This window comes from Mytilus galloprovincialis, chromosome 5, assembly GCF_965363235.1.
Source record: "Mytilus galloprovincialis chromosome 5, xbMytGall1.hap1.1, whole genome shotgun sequence".
Classification (NCBI taxonomy): Eukaryota; Metazoa; Mollusca; class Bivalvia; order Mytilida; family Mytilidae; genus Mytilus; species Mytilus galloprovincialis.
In genome coordinates, this window is record NC_134842.1 from 98,070,062 (window position 1) to 98,097,111 (window position 27,050).

The 27,050-nt window shown below is 32.8% G+C and overlaps 1 protein-coding gene across 1 annotated transcript; it reads right to left on the reverse strand.

Moving 5' to 3' along the window:
* Positions 1–1,940: 1,940 nt before the first annotated feature.
* On the reverse strand, positions 1,941–21,532 carry LOC143074876 (uncharacterized). Its single transcript, XM_076250101.1, has 9 exons — positions 21,493–21,532; positions 18,499–18,631; positions 16,624–16,867; positions 16,112–16,179; positions 15,195–15,249; positions 8,905–8,984; positions 7,062–7,164; positions 4,883–4,991; positions 1,941–2,380 (listed from the first exon to the last, which is right to left on the reverse strand). The coding sequence occupies exons 2-9, from the start codon at positions 18,612–18,614 to the stop codon at positions 2,220–2,222; spliced, it is 936 nt and encodes a 311-aa protein (XP_076106216.1). The 5' UTR covers positions 18,615–18,631; positions 21,493–21,532; the 3' UTR covers positions 1,941–2,219.
* Positions 21,533–27,050: the final 5,518 nt, after the last annotated feature.

Genomic DNA, 27,050 nt, shown 5'->3' on the forward strand with positions numbered 1-27,050 from the left:
TAATTTGATGTGGTTTCGAAGGTAATCATACAACCGTTAAACATGGACAAGAGTCTTCAACATACGTAATAATCTAAATTAAGTTGGGTTTTAAAAGAACCAATACGTTTTTATTATTGACATTATACCACAACATATGAAATGTAATGTTCAAACTTTAAATGAGTCAGAAATGTTTAAAACAAATTTAAAAGAAGAAACAAATTAAAAATGTATGGCAAAGTTAATCGATTACAAAGAAATAAGTTCAATTGTAGAAAATGCCCTTACAATGATTTTTACATCATATCAGTTTTTGTTTTATTCTTAGTTACAAAAATCAATTGACATCAAAAAAATTCAATATTGATTAAGTCACTGGACCATGAAAATGAGGTCAGGAAACTATATATATCAAGCCATGCAGATCTCTATAATATAGTCCGCAAAAAGCTAAGCATCACCGTAATATAACTAGCAATATTTTGTGTATTTATAGCGAACAAAATATTAATGTTTGGTGTATTAATTGCCTTAGACATACCCTAAGAAAATGCATTACCACCAAAAAGTTTGAATTTCGTCAAACCTGCCAAGCAACTTTTTTAGTAAAGGGCATCTGCGCTTTTATAAATATACTGTTTCTGTACCTTTAATTCATTTTCTTACTGTCCTCGTACAGGTGAAATTTGACCTTCATCAAATCATTATGTAATATGGCATGTCGTAGGCTATCTGTAGTTGTACGTTTGGCAAGTAATTGGCATGTCAAATGCCAGTAGGAGAACTAGGAGCATAGGTAACCGTTTCAATGTTAATCCCACCGTCATTGTCAACCTTTTATGTCATATTGACACAGAAACTGTAAATGATAGACCAAAGTACAGAAGACCCCTACCTGTCGTGATGACAGACTGCTTATTTGTCATGCTAATGCAAACCCATTTACCCCTGCCCTACACTGGCCTCCCGGTGGTTGTGTTAAGTGTTGGAACATTGGTCCGTCGACTTCATAGATGCAACAGAAGAGCATGATGTGTTGTCAAGAGACCTGCCTTAATAGCCAGAAACTGTACAGTTAGGTTTCAATGGGATAATATCTATCGATGGTTGAACATTAGGATCTGGCAAAAAACTCATTGGTCAAATGAGTCCGTTTCTGTTACTAACATTAGACGCCATAATACGAATTTTGCGGAAAATAAAACAACCTATGACCAAAACAACATTTACTCAACGACTGAATTCCGTGTTGGTGGTGTTACGGTATGGGGTTGCTTCTTGTACCGTTGTTAGCTGCATATTCTGCAGGGTAACATAAACGGACAGACATACAGAGATTTGGTGCTTAGAAACATTGTAGTCCTTCATTTTCATAATCACCCTATTGCATCAACATGGTCAAGACCCTTGTTCAGGGACGACAACGCCAAGTCCACACAGGGCAAGGATTGTAACCGAGTCCAAAGAGCAAGAGCAGAAATCTCAATCGCAGAGATCCACCTTTACAAAATCTTGGCAATTTAAGAGTTGCAATTGTTGATGAATGGAATAAATTTCCTCAACTAAAGTTCAGAAGGCTTGTAGAGTGTGAGTATTGCTACATGAATGTTTTTTTTTTTCTTTTTCGAGGAATAATTGATATTTTAAAATGGAAAAAAAATCGATGCAATAAAAATAGGTGGGGCTTAACTTTTGACAGGCTTAATAAATGAACTGTTTATCTCTTCATTGTTCTAACATGTAAAGCTTTGTACAACTAGTTAATGCAGTCATTGCCACCATCTATGTATAAGCATACCTTTGTTTTACATTTAACAACATGCATTTGGACATAACATTTAATCTATTTACTAAACAACGAATTTAATAATCATAGTTTTCACATATTTTATTCAATTAATATGCAGAATCACATTTTTAAAAATTATAAATATCCTATGCAACATTCGTACTTTGCTTGATAATAAATTCCTTCGTTCCATTAGTCTGTTCATTTGATTTTGCTTCAAATAGAACACATTTGATGTAGATTCAAAGAGAACATGATTGATGTTACTTTAAAGAGAACACATATAATTGATGTGTCTGTGTAAATGTATATACAGTGAAAAGTGTCTAACACAACCACTATATCATAAAATATTGTGAATGTTCTTTGGTAATTTTTCACCTGCTTAAACATAACACAAGTCTTATTCTCAATCATACATGGGTTTAGTTCAGACATGTTCCCTCTATTATGATTTATTCCTCTTAGTCAAATGATGCAATATAATCCCAGTAGCTACGGAAACATTTAATGAGTCTACAAGAGGGTGCACATTGTGAGCAGGATGTACACATACATGATCATCACACAACAAAGATATTTTAAACTTCATTCCTTTTGCTTCATTTCCTACAAAAAAAATATATACTGAGTAATGAGTTTAGTGTAAAAAAAAAAATAATAAGAAGACATGTTATTTCAAAACTGTCAAATGAATGACAATATGTTATAGTGTAATTAATCAAATAAATATGGTACATCATGTCCTGCTTATATTATTGAATTTTCATACTCAGTGAACTGCATAATCTGGGTAAAAACCCTAATTTGGCATATATTTTGAAAAGTACAACTCATACAGAACGAAGCCATGAACAAAACCACTTTGTAAACGTAGAGCATGTAGAGTGTCTGTGTCAGAAATAAGGGAATTCAGTCATAAAGCTGATGATCTACCTTTAACATAGAACTTTATTCCCATTCATCCCCATAGTCAGAGAATCATGAAATCAGAACTAAAATCTGAATTTGCCATATATCTATTTTTCTAGATCATAAGGCCAACATTAAAAATATCTTTGTTTCCCCTCTCCCGACTGAGGTTGTTAGGGTATGCATGGTATGGGTAGGTAGGTAGGCAAATTAATTTATTTTATTTTTTTATATGGTTTTCTATATTGAATTTGTACAAAATTCAACAGGTAAGGCTCAAGTCAAGAAAAGTGGGGTATTCCCTGTATTCTAATTCAGTGTACACCACAGTTTTCTGGTGTTATAAAAAACAGTATACAGGGACTTTCTTTTTTTTTCCTATTCATTTAATTTAATGAAATCTACAAAAGCGCACATTCTACTTGTGATACTAATGCCTATTGATAGCAAGTGTTTTTTTAGTTAAAAAATCAAGCTTATTTCAAGTCTAATTTGATGTATAACTCACAACAAAACAATTCCTTTGTTCACCAATTCATACCTTGATCATTAATTATGAGATGACAAAAAGATACAAGTATGTTAATCACTTGGAAATTAAATTTAAATGAATAAAAATTTTCAATAGAAGTGAACATAATTCAGTTATGTTCAGTTACACCTGGATCATGCAGCTTGGTCAATTGATTCCCAAACAAAGATTTGTATGTTTTTTTTCGAGTTCTAGACGAAACAAGGCTTCCCTTTATATTCATGTTTTGTATTTCCTAAAATACTTTTAATAAGTATTTACGAATTCTACTGATGCAGGTATAACGTTAAAACGTGTCCTTTTGTAATTTTCATGCCATAAATTGAAAAAGGAAATCCCATTTAAACTGGTTTTTTTTACACCAGAAAACAGGGACGTTCCCTGAAAGCAGGGAATACATGTATCCCACATTTCCTGACTTGTGCCCAACCTGTTCAAAGACAAAGTAGATAGATTTTAAAGCACGAGTCAGACCATTTTTACTCAAAGTCTTAAAGATTTTATCCTTTAAACAGGAACAGAAGTTAGACACAAAGCAAATCAAGATGCACTAAGCGGATTGAAAGATGCTTCATTTTTTTGTTTATTTTCAAAAAAAGATCACCCTTGCAAACAAACAAATCGTGTGGGAAAGCATTTTGTTTGTTTTCCTTGATTCCGAATCATGTAGACGCTTCAATGCAAAAATACCTTGATTTAAAACGCTCGTTGACTACAGCATCAGAAAGGTATCCCCAAAACCCAACGATCGTTGACTTCAGCATCGGAAAGATATCACCAATAACCAACATAGCAAAACACAAAATAGTGGACAAGAATGGCCAATAAAATTTTTCAGGTAGCGGTGATTTTACCGGGTTAGTCATGTGAGGGGAAACAAACAATATTTTATTTTTGGCCTAAGAACCTGTTTATTATAAATATTAAGGTTGAAAGTTGACATTAAAGTCATATGAAACCTCAAATTAAAATAAAATATGCATCTGTTTTTTATAACTAAATGGATAGTTTTCATTATAAAACTTTTGTACATATACTTTTTTCTGAGGAAAATTCTTTAATTTGTCCACATTTAGAAGAAGTTTACTTATTTTTAATTGCTTGCTTCCAGGAAGCAATTCGCCGACATATTTTCCGTATGCATAGTGACCTGAGCGTAACCCTCCTCGTAAAAATCCGGTGAGCGCAATACGCATGAATCTGTCATTAAAATAAACAATTATCTGATTGTACATGTTAAGCACGTGCTCAATACCCATGCTTTTTGTTATTTATTTACTATAAGGTGACAATCGGTAAACTTCGGCTTCAAAACACGGCATTTAATGAGCAGCCATATTTGTTAAATCATAACAGACAGAGAGAAAAAAAATTGACGATTATACGATATATTTGCGTAAATAATGATAAAATCGTGCACAGAGGACTTATTTTGTGATATATACATGCATTGGTTCAAGAATTGGAAAAACATTATTTTTCACCACTCACTCGTTTCATATGACTTTAAACACAATTTCATTTTAACTTAGTACAATTTGAAAGAATGGACAGAATCACATATAGATTTGAAATCAAAATAACCCCTTATAATGTATGCAGGGAATAGAAAAACATTTAAAAAAAATTCCAGTTTATCTCTAAAACTATTATATAGCAAAACAAACCAATGATCAGTAATATTGGGTGTTTGACTTGGTATTGTTCTATAGGTATGCTTATGTTTTCCTCATCTAAACTTGCTCCAATAACTCTTCCTCCAAAATCTTTCCATTCCTACATTATATATAAAAAGACATAATACTGAGTGACACATCATGCTATAGGATTTCACTTACATTGCCTTCTTAATTTGTAGATCTAGCTTTGCAGATCATTTTTGCCGTCCACATACAATTATAATCATCTGTAATGTTTTTTCAAGATAATTTTCAACAATGCAACAAATAGGTAAACATTTTGCTATAAAAATCAAAACTCTGATCTAAGGACAATCACTACCGGTTTTCATATAAGTAAAATATAAATTGTTAATCATTGGAAGGATTGTGCCTGATATTCATATGACGAAATCATAATTTTTCAATCAGTTTAATTGAAGTCTGGAGCTGGCATGTCAGGTAACTGCTAGTAGTCTGTTGTTATTTATGTATAATTGTCATTTTGTTTATTTTCTTTGTTTACATCTTCTGACATCAGACTCGGACTTCTCTTGAATTGAATTTTAAATGAACGTATTGTTATGCGTTTACTTTTCTACATTGGCTAGAGGTATAGGGGGAGGGTTGAGATCTCATAAACATGTTTAACCCCGCCGCATTTTTGCGCCTGTCCCAAGTCAGGAGCCTCTGGTCTTTGTTAGTCTTGTATTATTTTAATTTTAGTGTCTTGTGTACAATTTGGAAATTAGTATGGCGTTCATTATCGCTGAACTAGTATATATTTGTTTAGGGGCCAGCTCGTTACATTGAAGACCTGTTGGTGACCTTCTGCTGTTGTTTTTTCTATGGTCGGGTTGTTGTCTCTTTGATACATTCCCCATTTCCATTCTCAATTTTATGTTAATCAGAACTCTTCCATAAAAACATACATGTGACCCAGGGAGAGTACTGTAAAATCTCAACAAGGGGAAACAGTCAGTGAAAATTAATATTTGATACCGCCTTTCCTGGGCATACATGTGATTTTTCCGATGGGAGTCAAAATCTCCCGTTAAAATTTGAAATCTTCTGCTTTTTGAAAATATCAACCTTGTAAAATTTTCAGAACACATTTTTGTTTACAAAATTGATAGGGACAGAGGAAAAGTCAGAGAAAAACAGAAGTTTCCTGTTGTGTCAAAAGGTAATATGAGGTCGTAAAATAGATAAATCAGCCTGAGGTGTTTAGGATTAAACTGTATATACAACCATAAATTAAAGATTATAGGCAATTACCTGGTGATCAACTAGCTAGTTTAAGACACAAGCCTGGTTGATTAAAAGTGAAATACTGACAAAGGATTAGATTGACTAATTGTACAAGTTGTATACTATAAACAAGGATTTATTTGATGCTGTTGAAACATGGAACATTTACTGAACCTCAAAGACAAATGAAATCATCTCAAATATGATATTTATGGCTTCTTTTCTATCCAAGCCAATGGAATACCTATATAAGTATAGTTGTCTTGGACTGTTCTAAAATTTTAGAATTTAACAAAATGCAAACCGTATTTTATCACCAAATACCCCAGCAGCAAAAAAGGAGACAAGGTATCTAGCCAAATTCAACGCTGCCTGGAGATCTGATTTCAAATGGTGCTGATCCAGTACCAAGGGTCAAGACCATGCTTACTACACTTCATGCAAAGCTGACTACGGTGGCCCTAATGACTTGACCAAACTTATGGAGACAGCTACCAACCAGCAAGCCTACAACTCTATAAATTTAACACCTTCTGTTACAAGCATGTTCAGTAGTGGTATCAAAGTTGACAATGTAGCTTAATCAGAGATACTTTTTGCCAACTATGTATGATGGCTAATCACTATATCTTGAATTATACATAATAAATGAATATTTGAAAACCCCTTATCTTCTATTTTTATCAAGTAAAAATGGATATGCAGGTGTTTAAAGGTATGGAATATTTGTTTTTTAAACAAACAAAAGAAGGAAGATATGCAGTTTTAACACACAAAAAACTTTGTGTACGTCAATAAAAGGGTTGATAAAAAATCTCCAGTTATGAGACCCAAACTCCAGCTGAAAATTTCCAAATTTCCAGTTGTGGCTTGAATGTCACATGTCTGCCTGGGTCCTATGTATATTATTTTTGACAGAGCTCTAACATGAACTTACCTTTATAAATTTTATTATAGATTCATCATTTCTAACTTGTGATATGTTCATAACTTCCATAGCACCAGAACTAGCTTTACTGACCATTGGTGTAAGAGAACATCTTTAAAAAAATAACACAGAAAATATAGCATGAATTTAAAGTACAATAACAATTTAATCACAATATGAAAAATAATTAAAATTAAAAAATCAAGTATCCATGAAAATATAATTCATATTCAATCTACATAAAATATGCAATCCACAAGAAACAATTTTAAGTATATTTAAATTAAATTAGGTTCATATACAGTCAGGGGCACTTAAACAAGTAACTTTTTTTCGTTACTTATGTAGGTAATTTTTGTTTTTAAAAAATATAAAATTACTTAATAGAGTTATTTTAATTTTCAATAGAAGCAGGGACTAAGTGTAGTTTTCATGAATTTTTACAGCATTTTATATTATAAATTTAAGAATTTGTAAGATTTGAGAGGAGAACAAACATAAACGGTTACTTTAAAAATAATGACAAAAATGTTACTTGAATAAGTTATTTTGTACATCTTTGAAAGAATTAGTAATAACACTTATTTAAGGAACATATGTAATTGTTTTGAGTTACAAATTATAAATAACTTCAAGTCTTAATTAATTCATAAGTTTCTATCTATTTATATCAGTCTATCTTCAAGATTTTGAAGGAAAACGATATTTTAATAGTCCCAAGAGAGCAACCTTTGACCAAGAAGCGTCGATATCAAAGATAAGTGCGTCAGAAAAGCAATTAGTGTTTCAGAAACATTAGATTTTATATTTCATGGGGAAAAAAAACAGATGACTGTAAAAATTTGTTAAAACTAGTAAAATTTGTATAATTGGTCACCTATAAAAATAATATTTAGAAAAGTTACTTATATAAGTAATTTTTAAAATAGCCTCATTTTCAACATTAAAATTTTAAAAGTTACTTGTTTAAATAATGCCCCTGACTGATATATATAGAAATCTTTTATTCAATATGCAAAACAAAGGCAGTCATTTCACTGATTTTCTTACTTTTTACAATAAATTCATTTTATAACATGAGGTATTCATTGTAGCAATTCATATTTCCATGTTAAAACAACTGAGAAAGCATTATAAAACTTTGAGCTATGCTTCTTCAAAAGACAAAAAAAACTTGGGAGAAATTTAAGAATAAGTCCCTATCATGAAGGTCATCAACCCTCAACTTAAATAACAGGGTTAAATCTACATTTGTTTTTAGTGAGGAGAATTCTAGAACTTAGCACCCTACACCTTTCCATCACAGGCTACATAATTTTATAAGAGAAAGTTATAATGGGATTCCACCGTTACTGATGAGTCTTTTGTAGACGAAACGCGCGTCTGGCGTAAATACAAAACTTTATCCTGGTATCTATGATGAGTTTATTTATCAATATTGGTGTTCTATTTTGATGGTCTAGACCTTGTTAATAATGGCCCTTCCATAGTTCAGAAATGTTATTGTGGTTTGCACGAACTCTCTGAAAATATAAAATAAGGGTTGAGACATTCAGAAAGAAGTTTGACTACAAGGTTTCATTACCCCAAATAACCCCTCTCAGGGACACCTTGGCTACTGGTCTGAGAGCTATATTAATTTGTCAGATAGAAACTCACTCAATCATAAATTTTAATATTTAACTTTATATGCTAGGAATTATTGTGATCATGTTAAGTTTGCCTGACCAAGCAATAATTTTAAACATTTGAGTAAACTGTAACATATATCAGTGATGACAGTAGCTTAACCAGTTCTTTTAGACCAGATAATCTGACAAACAAAAAAAATACAAACAAAACTGAATCTTACGTATGAACTGTTGGTAAGACAACATGTTCCACTCCAAGGAAATGACAGGACCTTAGTACTGCTCCTAAATTATGCACATCCTACAACAAAATCAAAGCACCAAAGGCGCTGTAGGCAGTTAAGTAAATGATTGTACAGGGCTGAACAATCCCTATGGAAATAAGATGTGCCAACACTTATACAACTGCTTACCAAATAACATTGACTTTTCATAAGTTGTCCCCTTTAAACAAACCCTAACACATAGATTGCTGGTTTCTTAAACTAACATAATTATAGTCAAAGTCAATAGATCATACATAAATTATGACCGAAGGGTAAGGACCAAATATCCTCTATGGAAATGAAACGTACTAATGTTTCTTCACCTACATGGCAATCATCATTGACTTACGACGATTGGTTTCCTTCATAGTAAAATAATCAAAAGCTTTATGAAATTTCAAAGTAACGTAAGTTTCCAAGTAAAAAGAGAATAATTTAGGGGGCAGGGTCAAATATCCTCAATAGAAATTGAAAGTGACAAAGTTTATACAACTGCACACCAAATATCATTGACCATTCACTAGTGGTTCCTCAATAACTCACCTAATCAAAAACTAATGCATGTAAACTAAGTTTCAGAGTCAATTGACTATGACAAATGGGGTGGGGCTAAATATTCTGGTAATCAGGTAATGAGATATACCTATGCTAAGACAACTGCGTACCAAATATCATTGACCTCCCATAAACTAGACCTAATCACACAATCACAAACTACATTTTTGTAATACATTGTTGATGCTGACCATGCTTACAAAACAACACTACTATATATCCCTGTATGCCTCTCTTTTTGACAAAAATTCCAACAAATTTGATACAAATATTTTGTCCATCTTTTTTAATATTTCTTTATTCTTATTTTCTTAAATAATTCAATGCTGCATTTACACATAATTCGATATCAATTTGAAACGTTTAACATGTTTAATGTCTACTTCAATACGCTTCAAAATCACTTCACTGTCCAAATGAGCTTATTTTTTAACTCAATCAATAATATTCATTTGTTGTAACTGCTGGCAAGTTTATAAATAATTCCTGTCAGAAAGCTGAATCAAAACTTGTTGTATTAGTTGACATGATTACACCTTGCAAAAACAATCTTCAAAATTGATCATGTATGTAGATTTACATGTAGGTATATGTAAATATTTTCATAACATCGTACATGTAGTAGTCTAGAGTTTCATTGTTGTTGTTGAACTAAAGGGGTGAATAGACAATCCAGTTGCTACAGAGAATCATGTATTGTACATATACATGTACATGTATGCCTTGCCTCTTCTTGTATTAGCCATTGCAAAAGATTGGAATCAAGCTGAAATAAAAACAAATACAAATAGGTATAATATTCATTATTGCTTTAAAATTTTTACATATACAATGTCACAGTGTAGATACTATTCTGTACGCTATCCGGAAGTCGCGATTTTCGAAGCGCTGATTTCCAACTGGCTAACAGGACGGTTTTGACTACGGTAACTTTTCTCATCATTTGTTTACTCCTATATCTACAAAGTACTTTGAACATCTTTTAGGTATATATAGCATCATAAATATGAGTAACTGTAACAAAAACATGCATTAGAATATAAAATATACGTGTGCATCACATCAACTTGGTAGAAAAAAGTTAAATTGATGGGCAATTTTGCTCTCGTAGTACAAAGCAAATAATCTTTTATTGCAAATATTTGTATCAGTTTACAGTTAAATATATACTGTTTCAATATTCTTTTCGTATTTAAGTAGAATATTTGTATTTCCCATAAAAAATATGTTTTCCTTGAGGATCCCAAAATAAATTACTGTACGATCAGTCTAGAACTGACTGTATTCTAGAAGCGATTTCAGATTTTTTCACTGTATGACCAGTCGTGATTTTGAAGAAAAAACAACAGCAATTTGAAGGTATATACGTGTAAATGTGATATTATGAACTATCCAGGGAACTATAACATGTAATTACTTTCATCAGACAATACAAATATATTTCTGATGAATTTTTTAGACGGCAAAATAATTGTAGTTTTGTTCCATCAGTCTAATTTAAAATCAAATGCCTAAAAAGTAATGCATGATTCGCTTGTGGACTTTGTAATAGTGTATTGTTACAGTTAACTGTTTAGCTATTACATTTTTAAAGATTATTTACACCGTCCGCCGTTGACCAAATGATGATAACATAAATCAAGCTTGTCTCTTTTAAAATAACCAAAAAATGGATAAAGACAGCTTTGCGCAAGGGGATAATTCATGTGATATAATTTTGGTTAGTTTACAGAAATAGAAGGTCCATAATGCATTAGTCGAGTAAAAATGGAGCAATTTCAGAAAACTTTAATGATTGGGTTAGGAGGTGTTGGAAATACCTGATGGGTGCCCCCATATAATGCAATGTTCAAGTCCGTACATGTATCTTATATAGAGTAACCCCATAAAAGGTTTTTACTAAAATTCGAAATAGACGGTGCACAATACAGTCATTATCATTTATGATAAGGAAACCGAATAAGATTAATTTATAGTTATATCAGTGACGGATTAAAAAAAGGGGGATCCGGAAGTTTGAAAGCCTTTTTTAACTATCAATGCATTTGTATGGGAACATATATTTGGAATCCCCTTTTCTCCTGGATTGGACCCCCTCTCCATTTAAAAATGGCCGGCACCCCCATTGTATATTAACTGTTTTATGAGAAGATGCGCTTACAAAACCGGCGAAACATATTGTACCGGTCCAACGGACGAACGGAAAGACGGACTTCTTTATCACTATAACCCCTCACTTGACAAAGTGGTGTACAATTGAGTGTCAAAGAGACAGCTCTACATCTTAAACAAAGTGAAGGAACTGTGATATATACAGTACGGCCTCGAATGTGTGTAAATACATGCATTTTTATGTAACAACTAAATCTGTGTTTTTGTACAATTTTAAGAATAACGGAGGACATTTCTGAAACTTATATACTAGTATACATCAAACCTTCCTCTTATGTTAGCAACATTTAAACATCCTTATACTTAATGTAGTAAGTCGAGTACAACCTATCAAGCTAAAACATGTTTCATAAGTTTTCAGGATGTGAATGTATTGAAATATATTTGTGTTATTTAGAAAAATGTCACCTTCTAATGTATCGTAAATAACTTTGAAATAACCACTAGAATACAGTGACATAAAGACTGATCATACAGTTTTAGAATATACAAGTGAGACTGATCGTACAGTGAGAAATTCAAACAAGTGTAATTTTCTTATTTCTGGCTTCAAAAATCTGGTTGAAACTTTTACCACCACTTGAAATATACTTCATTTAGTTAATTAAGTCAGGTTTTTACGTTAATTTGTACACTAAGAGGGTAAAAAGATTGTTTTTAGGTTCGCCGACTGATTTTTCTTAGTGATGCACTTGAAAATCTCTTGATTAAGGCAAAGATGCGAATAATGAATGTGCGGAATTTAATTCTTAACCATTTGAGAATATTGATTTCGGCTGAATTAATCATTAAGCAATATACAGATGATCAACTTACCGTTTAATTCAGTATACCCATCAAATTTAAAATGTGATCCAAAAAGTTCTCGCTTCGAAAATCGCGACTTCCGGATAGCGTACAGAATAGTATCTACACTGTGAATGTAGCATAAAGGCTTCCTGTCACGTCCACTTGTATTTTTGTCCATCTAATGAGTTAACTTTTTTCAACTGATTTTTATAGTACGTTCTCATGTTGTACTGTTATACCACTGTCCCAGGTTAGGGGAGGGTTGGGCTCCCGCTTACATGTTCAACCCCGCCACATTATTTACGTTTGTGCCTGTCCCAAGTCAGGAGCCTGTAATTCAGTGGTAATCGTTTTTTTATGTGTTACATATTTGTTTTTCGTTCATTTTTTTTTATATAAATAAGGCCGTTAGTTTTCTCGTTTGAATTGTTTTACATTGTCTTATTGGTACCTTTTATATGGGGTATGGGCTTTGCTCATTGTCGAAGGCTGCACGGTGACCTATAGTTTTTAATGTGTGTCATTTTGGTCTCTTGTGGACAGTTGTCTCATTGGCAATCATACCACATCTTCTTTTTTATATATTCATGTCTTAAATCTTTATGTATTAGTTTTGTCCATGTTCATGTTCATTGAGGCCCTTATAATTACATTTGTAATGTTTAAATTCTCTAGGGTCCCAAGTCAGGATCGTCTGGCCTTTGTTAGTCTTGCATGATTTTCAATTATAGATTCTTGTGTATAATTCTAACTTATGTTTAGTATGACATGAACTCCATAATCATTGAACTAGTAACTTTTGTTTAGGGGTCAATTGAAGCAAGCCTTCATGTTTAAGAGTTTCTCGCTGCATTGAAGACCATTTGGTGGCCTTCGGCTGTTCTCAGCTCTTTGGTCGTTTTGTTGTCTTTTTAGCACATTTCCCATTTTCATTCCAATTTTATTTGAATTTGTTAGTGAAATATCTTGATCACGGATTCGCTGTCATCCATTGCCAATGTTATAATAAAATAATATATCTGTTCTATAAATAATTGATGTAGGAATTAAGAAAAATACTGTTTGTAACTTGTTAAAAACGTAACTTCATAACGCACAACGTTACCTTCTACAGGCTTCTTTTCGTACCATGCAAGTTTTATTTCGCAGTAATTTCATAGAAAAGTGGTTTACCAGTATCAAGTTGCTGAAGGAAACGAAAAGTTATGATTCCTGAAAATTTCACGAATGCTCAAATATCCGGAAAATGAAAAGTGCTTGTAAATCCAAATCAATTAATGCTTGGGAAGCGTCAAAAATTTCGTACTTAATATTTTACAATTATATACTTTTGAAGTGAAATAATGCTGTCCATTAGCAAATTATTGATAAAGTAGTAATCTTAATATTTTTTAAGCGCCTTTGGCTATATCAAAGCACATGTAGCAGTCTGTAACACCAAAGCCTTAACTAAAACACGATTAAGGAAACCATCTTGAAATGACCTTGACATCGACAAAATCTATAAATACGTATTCAAATGAGGTCCCGATTAAAATTGCAAAGGCCCTGATCGAGTATAATGTTTGGGGGTTTCCACGATACATAGCAAGTACAGAGAGACACGATGACAAATAATAATAACATCAGCTTGCATTAAATAATTAAATAAAATACATATCTTCATACAATGTAGAAATAAAATAATCAAGTATTCTTACAAATTCAAGACTTATACAGAGAGGAAGTAAGACAATGCTTTTAAATATTTACCTTTATTGGGATGGAATCCACCAAATTCAACGGCGTCACTGATTGAAAATAGCCGCAAAATTATATCCATGCGCCATTTGGCAAATTTTAATGCCTTCATTACAAACATTTTCGGCAATGAAATTATTCTTACAATAACTCACTTACATCTTCACCAAAAGCACAGACGATAAAAAGCTATGCTTAACTTTTTAATTAGCACTTTTTCAAATGGGGAACATCAATTGTTTTGGGAAAATCAACGATCATTTAAGGTAATCTTCCTTATATTTATTGTTTTTCATAATAAAAAGTGTGAAAAAAATGTCTAATTAGTTATAAATAATCTACCAGACCTGCCAGATCAGAGAAATGGCACTTTTTAAAAAATTCCCAGGGGGGGACCAAAATCCAGGGTGCTCGCATAAGGCAGCTTAACTGCCTAAAAATATATGTCGTAATCTTTCAGTTTTTAAGTTAAGTTGTGTGTCTGTATCCACTTTTAATAATTACATTTTTCCCATTTAATTTTTGTCAATAGTTTTGTAACTTTGATTTACTGATTGATTGGCCTTTAACACCACTCTCACCACCATTGAGATATTTTGTAACGATCAAATTTGGTTGGTGGATGAAGCCAGAGTGCCCTAGAGAGAACCACAGACCTTTGGTAGGAAAACTGACAATCCTATTTAATAAAGATGGAGTCAAGTGCACCTGCTTTGTTCAGGATACCAGCTTACAACCTCAGTGTTTACAGGTTAGTAATACAGAAGATGAACTACTTCCACCAAACCAAGAGGCCCCTTTAAAACTTTATGAATGAAAAAAATATAAAGTTGAAATTGTCTTTGAAAGAGATAAGAACACAGTCTATGTTGGTAAAACTTTTTGTGTGTCTATTGATCCGTCACTAAGAAACATCATTATAAATCAGTAAACACACTCAACAAATACTAGTGAAAGAAGCTTTTTTAATTTTGAGATCTTCAACATACCTTTACTCTATAGGGCAGTAACCAAACAGGAAAATTGTTATTCATATCTTCTTTCCTGAAAAAATCAAAGAAGGTTTAATGACAAAGGTTTTTCATATCTATCAATCTTTGAAGTTTCTATAGTATTAACATGATTAAAAAGTAATCTAATAAAAATGCTTAAGCATTTAGTGCTGAACATGCTGAAAGCAAACAGTTTCATAGCAGATCTGGTCAAACCAAAGATAATACATTCTACTTGGTAAACACAAATTATTTCTGTCCTGAACAAAAATTGATAAGTTGAGAGTCAGGACTATGTATTCAGGCAGAATCAAATGTTTATGCAATACATGTATAGGAAAGATGTACTGACATAAGAGGTCTCTAAACACATTAACTCCAAATGGAGCTTTTGTTAGTAGAAGCCATATTTATTATATGTGCTTCAGCTGGGGGAAAATGTAAAAGCATAAAAATAAAGTAAATATGCCAATACACATAATTAACAGCGTTTGGTGATGTTTCATAGCCTGACTGGTTTCGGTCCAAAACTCTAGCTACTGGATACCGAATCTATATAAATAGGGTGTAAACATTAATCCACCATACTGCCTCTGATAAAGGTCTTTTTTGGACCGAAACCGGTCAGGCTATGAAACATCACCAGACACTGTAAATTATGTGTATTGGCATATCTACTATATTTTTATGCAGAATTAAATGTTTATTTGTTGACTTTGAAATTGTCAGTAAGCAAACATGCTGATCTTTATATTCCAGAGGATTTTTTCTGATAATTTTTTTATGCTATAATATCATTAACATTTTTTCTGTACATATAATAATAATGTTGCCTTTAAATGTGTGTCTAATACCTCTCTCAACCTTACAAAAAGCTTTTCTTTATATCACAACATAATTACTGTTATCCATACCTCGTGTTGACATACTTTAGGAAGTCTAGTTCTGGAACTATTAGAGGACTGGCATCTAAACATATTCCCTGAAAGAATAATGTAAACATTTGACATATCATTTTTTTTAATAAAAATCATGTTTACATAATTATAATACTGTGAACTGCCAAAGCATAAAAATGTCTGTTATATTCGTTTTTTGTAACCACCATGAGTTTTTTAGTTGGGCACCAAATGTAACCAGAGACTTATGTTTCTTATTTAAAAAGAATATCACATTCTTTTCCGCTGGGTCTTCAATCCCCAACCTCTGTTTAACAAGGCATCGCTCTTACTAAATGAAACCAGAATGTGTCCATAGTACATGGATGCCCCACTTGCACTATCATTTTCTATGTTTTAAGTTGATTGGATTTCAACTTCATCAAAAACTACCTTGACTAAAAACTCTAACCTGAAGCAGGACAGACAGACGGACAGACAAACAATCTGGAAAACACCAGGCCCCTAGTTGGGGCATAAACAAATACCTGATGAGGCTTGTCCTCTGACAACCTATCTAACATCTGTTTGTTTACAAATTCTTTTCTCTCCACCAGACCCTCAGCACTTAGTGATACATTGATAAATGACTGGTTCCCGGTCTCCTGATTTGGTGTATTCTTCACAAATAAGGTGAACAGTTTTCTTCTCCTTGCCGACAGTGCTAGTTCTATTGGATGTATCCCGAATATAATCTCTCCTTTAATAGGAAACGGTAACTTTTTCTTCTTTCTGAAAAATAAATATATCGAACATTTTTTACTTTTAAGAAAAATAAATGTGCAATGTCACATGTAAACATTTATTCTATTTAAAAAATCAAGTTAAAATGCATGTAATGAGCGAACAAGTACTGCTAATTACAGTCTAACAAATAAGAAAAATATGTTCCAAACAGCCATCTACATTAATTCTAATTAACAATTTGTTATATAATGCTGAAGATGCCTTACCTATTCAACCTCACCAGTGTCACTGTGGGATCATCTGGAGAAGCAATACTCAATACAGGTCTCGTAGTCAAAATGTATTTAAGAGTCTCATTCATGTATATAAACAATTGAAAAAAGGAATCAGGCTGAAATTATTTTTTTAAATGACAGATTTTTACTGTTCTAGTCCAGTCAAACTAAGTTTTAACCACAAACTAATTGCAACAGAAAATGTTTAGTTCTAAGCTATAGCATTAAGCCCTAAATATACACAGAAAAAAAGTCCCATCAAATCTAACTTCAGGAAAACTCAAAATCAGCATTTTAAATTTCCTGCGTATGGAAATTAACATTTGAAGGGGAGATAACTCCGCAAAAATGAATCTTTTTTAGTCTGTTTTTGGTTGATTTTGGATGTAAAGTATGATACTTTGATGGGGTTATAAGTTCGTATTTGATATTATCATATAATCGTAAACTTATGTTATGTACAAAACCTTTTTATTTTTCCTCAAGTTTTATTTTATGGGATTTTTTTCCGTAAAATTGAGAATGGAAATGGGGACTGTGTCAAAGAGACAACAACCCGACCATAGAAAAAACAACAGCAGAAGGTCACCAACAGGTCTGTGTATATTTGAGGTATAATGCTAAAGATTAAAACTTAAAAAATCTTCTGTTGCAATTACTTTTAGGTTAGGGTCAAATTTATGCTAGATTGACTGGACTGTGTGGATTCATTTATGTTCGTGGGTTGAGGAAAAATTTTCATTTTTACATGGATATTTGATTTCAGGGTTTTGCCAAAGTCTGCATACATTTCTTTATAACATTTGAGCTGCGTCGAATAGAAATCGGCCTAATGCTCATAGGCATATCAATGCATTTGTAAACTTATTTCGGGTTGAAGAAAAACTCTAGATGCAAAGTTTTATACTGTTTGAAAATTGAGTTGCCCCACAAAATAGATCAAAAGTAATCTTTTATTACGTATTCGAATGTTCAAAATCAATCAAAGAGATATACATGTACAGGTTTTTGTTGCATGAGGTCGATTTCTATCTGACGCAGCTCATTTGTTATTGGTCATTGAAATGTGTGGTTCCTAGGTAACCATGATATCCTGGAATGTTGGTGTCCAACGAATAATAATATCTCCACAGAAGTCATGATAGAATGGTGATTACTGAATACTTTTTAACTCAAGCTTGGGGGTTTAAAAGTTTTACTATAACTAGATTTCATAAAAATGGCTTAAAGACTGTTTAAATGGCTGATCTAAAAACTTAGAGATTTGCAAACTTTCTCAATCATACATCAAAGTCTTGTAAATGGATTTAAATGTATAGCATTGTGGTATTTTTAACCTATCTTCCAAGTTATTTTTTTTTCTGTTTTCATATTGAATCTATACAATCATCATGATCATACTTATGATAATTTGTTTTCACACTACTGGTTGCCTGTCTTAGCTGGATCCTACTTGGAATGAATGTTCTTTTACACGCTATACAGAATGATTCTCTCAACAGGGACCTCATAGTCATAAACTCTTAATCCAAATCTAGAAAAAAATAAAAGAAAGTCATTCATCATGTTCATTGAAGCTAATAATACATGTAATTCAGTCATTTGTCATTGGTTCATATCTGTTATATTTGTTTTTGTAAATTGTTAAAAATGTATAGGCCGTTTGTTTTCTAATTTGGATTGGTTCATATTTTTCATGACTGGACCTTTTGAAGCAAAATATACAGTCATGACCGACCGGTATCCATGGGCTTTTCACAATGTTAGTGACTGTACAGTTGCCTTTAAACTGATTACATTTGCTTTATTTAACATGTTTAAACTTTGGTGTATATATATTTTTTGGATCCTCTATCATTGGCAATCATACCTCATCTCCTTAATTTTATAAAGAATTCTAGCAAAAATATCTCCTTAGACATGACATGACATTGTATGAGGCCCACAGAAAAAAAAAGCTTTTTATAGAAATATCTTGACAATTTAGTAGAATTTAAAATACAACTTGCATTTCTTTTCAATCTCCAATACACATGATACACAAGCACTTTTCTCCAAAAAGTTGTACCGATATACTAAGTACAGTCAAACCTACTCAAGAGACCACCTGTATCAAGCAAAAACCTGTGAACATACACCTAAGGCCACACCAATTTGATTCCTTGTTCGACAGACCCGCCCGCAAGTATATTTTTCAAAACAGAATTTTTTTATTTTTATTATATTCCCGCTTCCCGCATCCGGAAATGTAATTACGTCCATTTCCCGCACTGTTTTTTTTTGTAAATATTATAAAAAGATATCAACATTTGTTTTTAAAATCACAGTCTAACCTGTATATAACGATTTCAAACATAAAAGCACCCCACCACACTGTGTAAATATCTGTGAGCATATTTGTTTCAGCATGAAACCTATTTATCCAAAGTGGGAGTGCTCCAATATAAATTTATAACAGCGGAATACTTGTAAAGAACAAAATATTGGTTTCTTTCCCCCTTACTTATATTCCCTATCAAAAAATGTTCGTTGTTAGAATAAATAAAGTACATTTATAGAACTTCTGAAGGATTTGCCTTCAACTGCAATTATATTGTATGCTGGCGAAACAAAACTATCCATAGCCGCTGCATGTTTATGCACCTGTCCTGATTGATTCAGGGGCCTGTCGTTCAGCAGTTATTGTTGTTGATGTTGTTCATTGGTATTTTCCCGTTTGGATATATAAATTAGATCGTTGGTTTTCCTGTTCGAATTGTGTACGCTAATAATTTTGGGGTCCTTTATAGCTTGCTGTTTGGTCTGTATCAAAGCCCTGTGTTAAAGGCCGTACTTTGACCTGTGTTTGTTATTATCAGGTTGAGAACAACCCTCCCTCAGACAAGGGGTCATTTTACTGATGTAGAAAAGAAAATAGAAATACCAAGGATTTGTATAGTTCTTCTATACAAAACCTTTGAAAACTTAGAATTTTGTACTCAAAAAGAGGAGAGTTTCATCATATTTTAAACAACTTTTTCTAAAAGAGGGGTCCATTATTTTGAATAATATTAAACTGTTAAAGTAAATGTGTTAATTTAACATGGTTTAAGTCCAGGAATATTACAAAATTCTTGGACATGTTTTGACCATTTAATACCAGATAGATATATAGTTCTTTGAGAAAATATGAGCCCTTTTGTACAAACAAATATATTATTACTTATATTGATCCCTCATAAAACATGTAAAAGGGATATTTATAACATTAAGGGGTTGCCCCAAAACTGATTACGACTTGGAGGGAGAATTGTCTCATTGTCAGTCACACATACATGTACATAGACCAGATTTAATTATTTCTTGGTGAACAGGGAAAAAATACTTCAGAAATTAAAGAAATGTCAAAGTACAAGTGATAAATCAAGTTTTAATATTGTCAAAACCTACTATTTTATGTTTACAAAAAAAATTATAATCGCTCGCCTTTACTTTTCAAGCTTCGCCTCAAAAATTTGCAAATTAAATATTTTTTTATTAAAATTTTCAAATCGCTCGCTCGCCCCAAATTTTGGAGTCCAAAAATCCGTAGAACAAGAAATTAAATTGGTGTGGCCTAATTGCTCTTTATTCGGCCATTCCGGATAAGTTCTAAAATTACACAACTTTTTCATTAGTTGAAGCTATCTGGGACCCTGTTTAAACAATGCACCATGCATGATACAGTGTACTTTTTAATAAGACCTGTTTAAACTACCGTAAATACTTCAAACAAAATATTTGTTTTACTTCAATTTTAATTTCGAAAAAGTGGATCATACTCTATCAAAGTTTTTTCATGGTGGGTTTCTAAAGTTTTTCCTCCATCAGCTCACTACTGATGACCTATATTTTCCGCGGCATGACCCAAACAGGAAGTTCTGTAAATGACTGCTTTTCCCAGATTGGACTAAACAGCGATATAAAGGTGTATTATAAGACCACCAATTGTAGATCCCTCTGTAAAATATTTCATATAGATATTAAAAGAGACCACCTGTCTTAAGAGTTTTTTGCTCTCACTTAAGTGGTCTCTTAAAACAGGTTTGACTGTAATTTGATTTTACCTTTTAATAGAGACAAATTATAATGCCTGTGGTCCCCCCTTGCAAAGTTACTCATGCAAAATTATTGATACATGTCGTTTTACACATTAGTACAAGACTTGAATTTAGTAGTTGATATAGAGCTAAATTCATGGTCAATATATAGACTTAAAAGTCTTTATAAACATGATAAATGTCACACTCCAAACGTTGCTTAGTTTGACCCCCTCCCCCTTTTCAAAATCGTTGAACAGCATCTAGAAATCATAAAAGACATGTGCCTTTGACAATTCCTTGTCAAAACAGAGCCATTTACAGTTAAACTAATCACTTTTATGATTGTAATAACGGCTGGTTTAAATGTGGCATCTATCTGCATCGCTCTTTTAAACACATGTGCTGTTCATTTTTTTGTAAACAAGGGATACCATTGGTAGGGGGAGTGAAACTATTAATAAATTGTTAACGATTCAAAAGATTTTGGTCATAATTAATGGGGAATTTGATTTATATGTGATTATTTGGTTATTTTTTAGTGATTATTTGATTACCACGCCAATTATTTCATGATTATGATTTTTTGAAAATCTTGGACTGGATTTTTTATTATTTGATTTATATCTTGTTTTACAAAATAATTAACTGATTATATGATTATCTGGGCAAAACATGCATTTTTTATTATGTGCCAGCAGGCGCGTAGCTCCCTATACGCCAACACGCAGTTGCGTGCACATCAATTCGGCATGCAAAAAAAAAATGCAAAATAAAAATTTATAAATTAAAAATTTAAAGGATACACATACGAGTATTCAAATGATGTAATGTCATTAAATAGCGGCATTTGGTTTCAAAATTAAAGTTTTATTGCAGATGACAAAAACGGACAGTAACTTGAATCTAATTTAAGCACTCTTAGCTAATGTTTTTCGTCGCTTTTTACCTACATGATCAATCTGTACTTTTTTAAAGTTCCAATTAAATAAAATAAGACTTAAATGGGCACTGGCTGGCAAATTCATGTTCACCGATTTGACTCAAATTCTCATATTCGGCTTAAAGAATACTTAAATGAATTTCCAAATTAAAAAAATCTAAAATAAACAATGTATGATAGATATTTTGTATCAGCATTTCATCATCTAATTAACCGTAGAGGTGACCTTCAGTAGATTGCCGACGGTTATATCAGTCCCGTGGTAAACATAAACATAGATAAGATTTACATAGAAAGAGAACTCGTGCAATTGGATTTTTGTCGGTCTGTTTGATTTCATATCATAGGTTAAAACAATATGTTAATATTCGATTTAATTTGTATAGGAATAAGGTTTTGTATATCGAATCAATCAGACTTTTAAATTCTCGACAATGACAAGATTTAGGCAGTGCGATCGAGTTTACAAAAAAAAAAGTTTTCTTCAGAAGTTCAAAAGTGAAAGTTTAGAATATATATATCTCCTCTTGATAAGCAACAACTGTCATGTTACATGAACTTTCTGCTGATTTTTCAAATCAATGCAGAAACAGTTTGCAAGCATACTAAACAAAATCAAGAATATATTTTTTTTAAATTTACATGATAAGAGGTCCTGGGTACGATATATATGTGTGTCTGCTATGTCGGTATAGGTGACATGACTATAATTATCAAATATTAAATCAGTTTGTTTTTCTGATTTGTTACTTTTTCTTTTTTTGTTTGCCTTAAATAGGAGAACTGCCTACATGAATCTACGGTTCTGACAGGGGCGGTTTGTTGGCTTTAAACAGGAGACAACTGCCTGCATGACTCTACACAATTAACGGGAGGCAGCCATTTATAAAAGGGGGCTCCCAACCCAGGATAAAGGGAGAGTTCCAACTATATGTCCCTATTCAAATGATTATGCATTGATTGTCAAAAAGGGGTGTTACAACCCCTGGACCCTCCTTTTGTATCGACCACTGCCCGAGTCACTGCCTGACTTTAATGTCTCTGGACCAGGACCTATAGGGGACAGGGCCTCGACAAAGTTTTCAAATTGATATGCAAGTTTGAAAGTAATGAAACTTTATAGAAATTATCGCAAGGAGTTTCTTATCAAAGAAACCCGGCCATAACAATTGTTTGACGCTATCGTCAGCGGAAAAGCAATAAAATTAATATGGCTTGTCTTTCACGACTTTTGTCGCAGGCAAGACAATAATATTGCTAGAAAGGATACAATGACGAGACAAAAAGCTTAAACTAAGATCGAAACGAAGAACATTTCACTTATTTTAACTATATTTTGACCATTAAAAAATAGGTATATTAAAGGACCAAATGCAAATGACCAAAAAGTGACTTGGATAACCGCCCACAACACAGCAAACCAACGAAACAAAAACTAATTAAGAACATTTAGAAGTCCATGTCAGACTGAACCAATAAAAGATTACTATAAGATATCACATGCTCTAGATCGAGTCTGAAATGTTGTAAATACGTATACATTAAGACCTGTTGGTGACCCTCTGCTGTTGTTTTTTATTTGGTCGGGTTGTTGTCTCTTTGACACATTCCCCATTTCCATTCTCAATTTTAAATTTTACATTAAGTAGAAATTATAACCAAAGATCTACTATCAACATCAAATACTTCACACAACATATGACATAAGACTTTCTCAGTTAATCACCAGAAACTAGGCTTTCAGTGCATGCCACACTACTGAATGCACTAGATCGCAAGAAATGAAAACGAGATTCATGAATGGTGGAGGGATTTTTTAGCAGCACAGAATTTTGAATGTTTAAAGTGTTACATTGCACCCAAAGTCTTAAACTTACATTTTATTAGTTACCTTACACACTTTGAACTGTAATATAGACCATATAAACTGTAAATAATAATTTTATGTCCATGTAACTGTCTCAACCGCGCGTCGTGGCGTGAGTGTTGGCTACGGCTTGTCTACCCTGTGCCTCTTTATAATCATCTAGATTTTACTATTATCACCGCTTGTGCATCATTTTAGTGATATTATAAACTTTTTATTAATTTACCAGAACTTTTTATGCCAGCCTAGTAAATCCAATATGGCGACCCACTAAGTCCGTGCAGAAATTTGGCGCCATTTTTTCATTGAACATTTGTACAATCATCTCATACTTGAACATTTCATTGCCATACTAGTCTTCATATCGCTTATATATTATAATCTGCAATTTACTAATGACAACAAACAAACTTAGAAAATACATTGCAAGGCAGCAACCTACAGTACAAGGTATCCAAAGAAGAACTCCTATCTTGTTATCTGATAGCAAAGGAACAAGGCTTGAAAGAGAAATCCAATCGGACAACTCAATCCATGACAAAATTGTCTTTAAATGCAAACCAGGGGCCTCTACACAACAGTGTGTTGATTGGTTAAAAGAAAATTTTAAAACCGAGATCAAAAACTTTGGAGATATTCATCTATATTTATGGGCAGCTACATGCAACCTGACTACTAAACACCGAGGTGGCTCTATATCTCTAACATCTTCAAATAATAGTTCAATAGATCTAGTACTAAAACTGTACAGAGACATTATAAGCTTCATTGAAAAATTTCCATCCTGCCGGGTTACCTTCCTGAATATCCCAGTATACTCCATATACAAATACAACGAAAGTCTAAAGGTACCCAATCCTGAGGATGTAATTGAACAAGACCATAACTTACTCCATCAGATCCACATTCTCAACGCTGAGATTAACAAACTAAATCGATCATTGAGAGTCACATCTCCAGACTTTAATGTAAACCTATGTGTTAACCCTAAACACACTACACGTAGAGGACAAGGAATTGCTTCCAAATTATCCTATAACTTTGAACTTTATCAGGACGGGATTCATCCCAGATATTTACTAAATACAGTTTGGTTACATAAACTAGTACTACAAATAAGATTTGATTGCTGGTTTGTTTAAATTCTACCTTAAAGTACTCTATAAAGAAATATATTGTGGTCAGTGTGGATGTTCCCACGCTACACCAATACCAACCTACTTACAGAGATCCAAGACATACTGTAGACAACTCTTAAGTAAGTGTATATAGGATACCTAATTTTACAACATTTTACCAATTTTATCAATTTTATCCAAGTCTGTGGTAAGTGTGGATGTTACCACGCTATACCAAATCCAATCGTAACTGATTTGCTATTAATAAAATTTAAGTAGTCCCATTAGTCATCAGTGGTAAGTGTGGATGTATCCACGCTAAACCAAAACAGATTCATCAATATAATCCGCCGCCCTAGTAACTTTCAAACAAAAACAAAAAGCTGTATCAAGATCTCACTTAAAGCTGATTTATTACTAAGCTTCTCTATACCAGGAATTAAATTGTGCGCTACACAACACTGGTAAGTGTGGATGTCACCACGCTATACCAATACCTATTTTACCTGATTTGTCAATAAAATTTATGTGCCCGTAGTAGCTTTTCCGAAAAAGCAGCAACAATATTTCACTTACAGCATAATTCATACTAATTTACCATATATATACCAATACTTGTGCATTGCATAACACTGGTAAGTGTGGATGTCACCACGCTATACCAACTCCATCTCATCTATCTGATTTATCAATAAAATTTGTATCCATAGTAGCTTTCTTAAAAAGCTGTATCAACATTCATATAAAACTGAACTTATTCTATACCAGAAATATAACTTTGCGTTACATAATACTGGTAAGTGTGGATGTCACCACGCTATACCAATTCCATCTCATCTCTCTGATTTATCAATAAAATTTGTATCCGTAGTAGCTTTCCAAAAAAGCGGTATCAAGATTTCATTTAAAACAGAACTTTTTCTATACCAGAAAAATAACTCTGCGTTACATAATACTGGTAAGTGTGGATGTCACCACGCTATTCCAATTCCACCTCATCTATCTGATTTATCAATAAAATTTGTATCCGTAGTAGCTTTCCAAAAAAAGCGGTATCAAGATTTCATTTAAAACAGAACTAACCAAGCTAAACCTATACCAATTTATATATAATTAACACTGAAACTATAACTCATACAGCATCATTACATGGTAAGTGTGGATGTTACCACGCTATACCAGATATAATTAATCAAAGGAGGTAATTTTAACATCATCTTCGTGAAAGATAGAATACTTCTGTGGCTCCCCTCGAAACAATTATAGGACACATTAACTCAAACTGCATCAGGTATTAGACTCAGGTGTTGTGGTAAGTGTGGACGTCACCACGCTATACCAAAGATACACATATAATCCAGGAAATCTTCAGCTAGCCTCTCATTCTAGCTAAAACACAGCTGACTCAATATTTACAGACCTTCTTATTGTGGACATTGTTAATATCTCTAGTGGTAAGTGTGGATGTCACCACGCTATACCAAATACGGGAATATATAGTCTAAACGCTAAGCTTCTTATTTCAAACACATCTGGCTGTAATTACACTTAACTCCTCTCTTGTGGATATCAGTATTACGTTAAGTGGTAAGTGTGGACGTCACCACGCTATACCAAAATATTCACCAAAATATTCATCTTTTCACAGATATTATTCTAGAGGTCCGACCTGTTGTGGAATTAGGCGAAATTTTCTTGTCTATTACAAAATAAAAATAAATAAATAAAAATCAATTAACAGCAGCTCTAAACAACGTGGTAAGTGTGGATGCTCCCACGCTATACCAATATCTTACCTTCGATACAACCCAACTTCAACTTTGTTCAGAAACAAATATTCTCCTTGGTAAGTGTGGATGTCACCACGCTATTCCATCATCTCAAGCTTCATCTGATAAAAACATATATCTAAAATCAATCATTCTATTATGGCAAGTTTACGACCAACTAGAGACCGGATACCTACA

What these genes read in the sequence shown, in the direction of transcription:
- LOC143074876 (XM_076250101.1), bottom strand. Translation starts at nt 18,614, where the DNA reads ATGACTATGAGGTCCCTGTTGAGAGAATCATTCTGTATAGCGTGTAAA. An exon ending in CAGAGGACAAGCCTCATCAG is followed by an intron (nt 16,180 to 16,623) that starts GTATTTGTTTAT and finishes TTATTCTTTCAG; the next exon opens with GGAATATGTTTAGATGCCAG. An exon ending in GTCTTACCAACAGTTCATAC is followed by an intron (nt 7,165 to 8,904) that starts GTAAGATTCAGT and finishes ATTTTTTTAAAG; the next exon opens with ATGTTCTCTTACACCAATGG.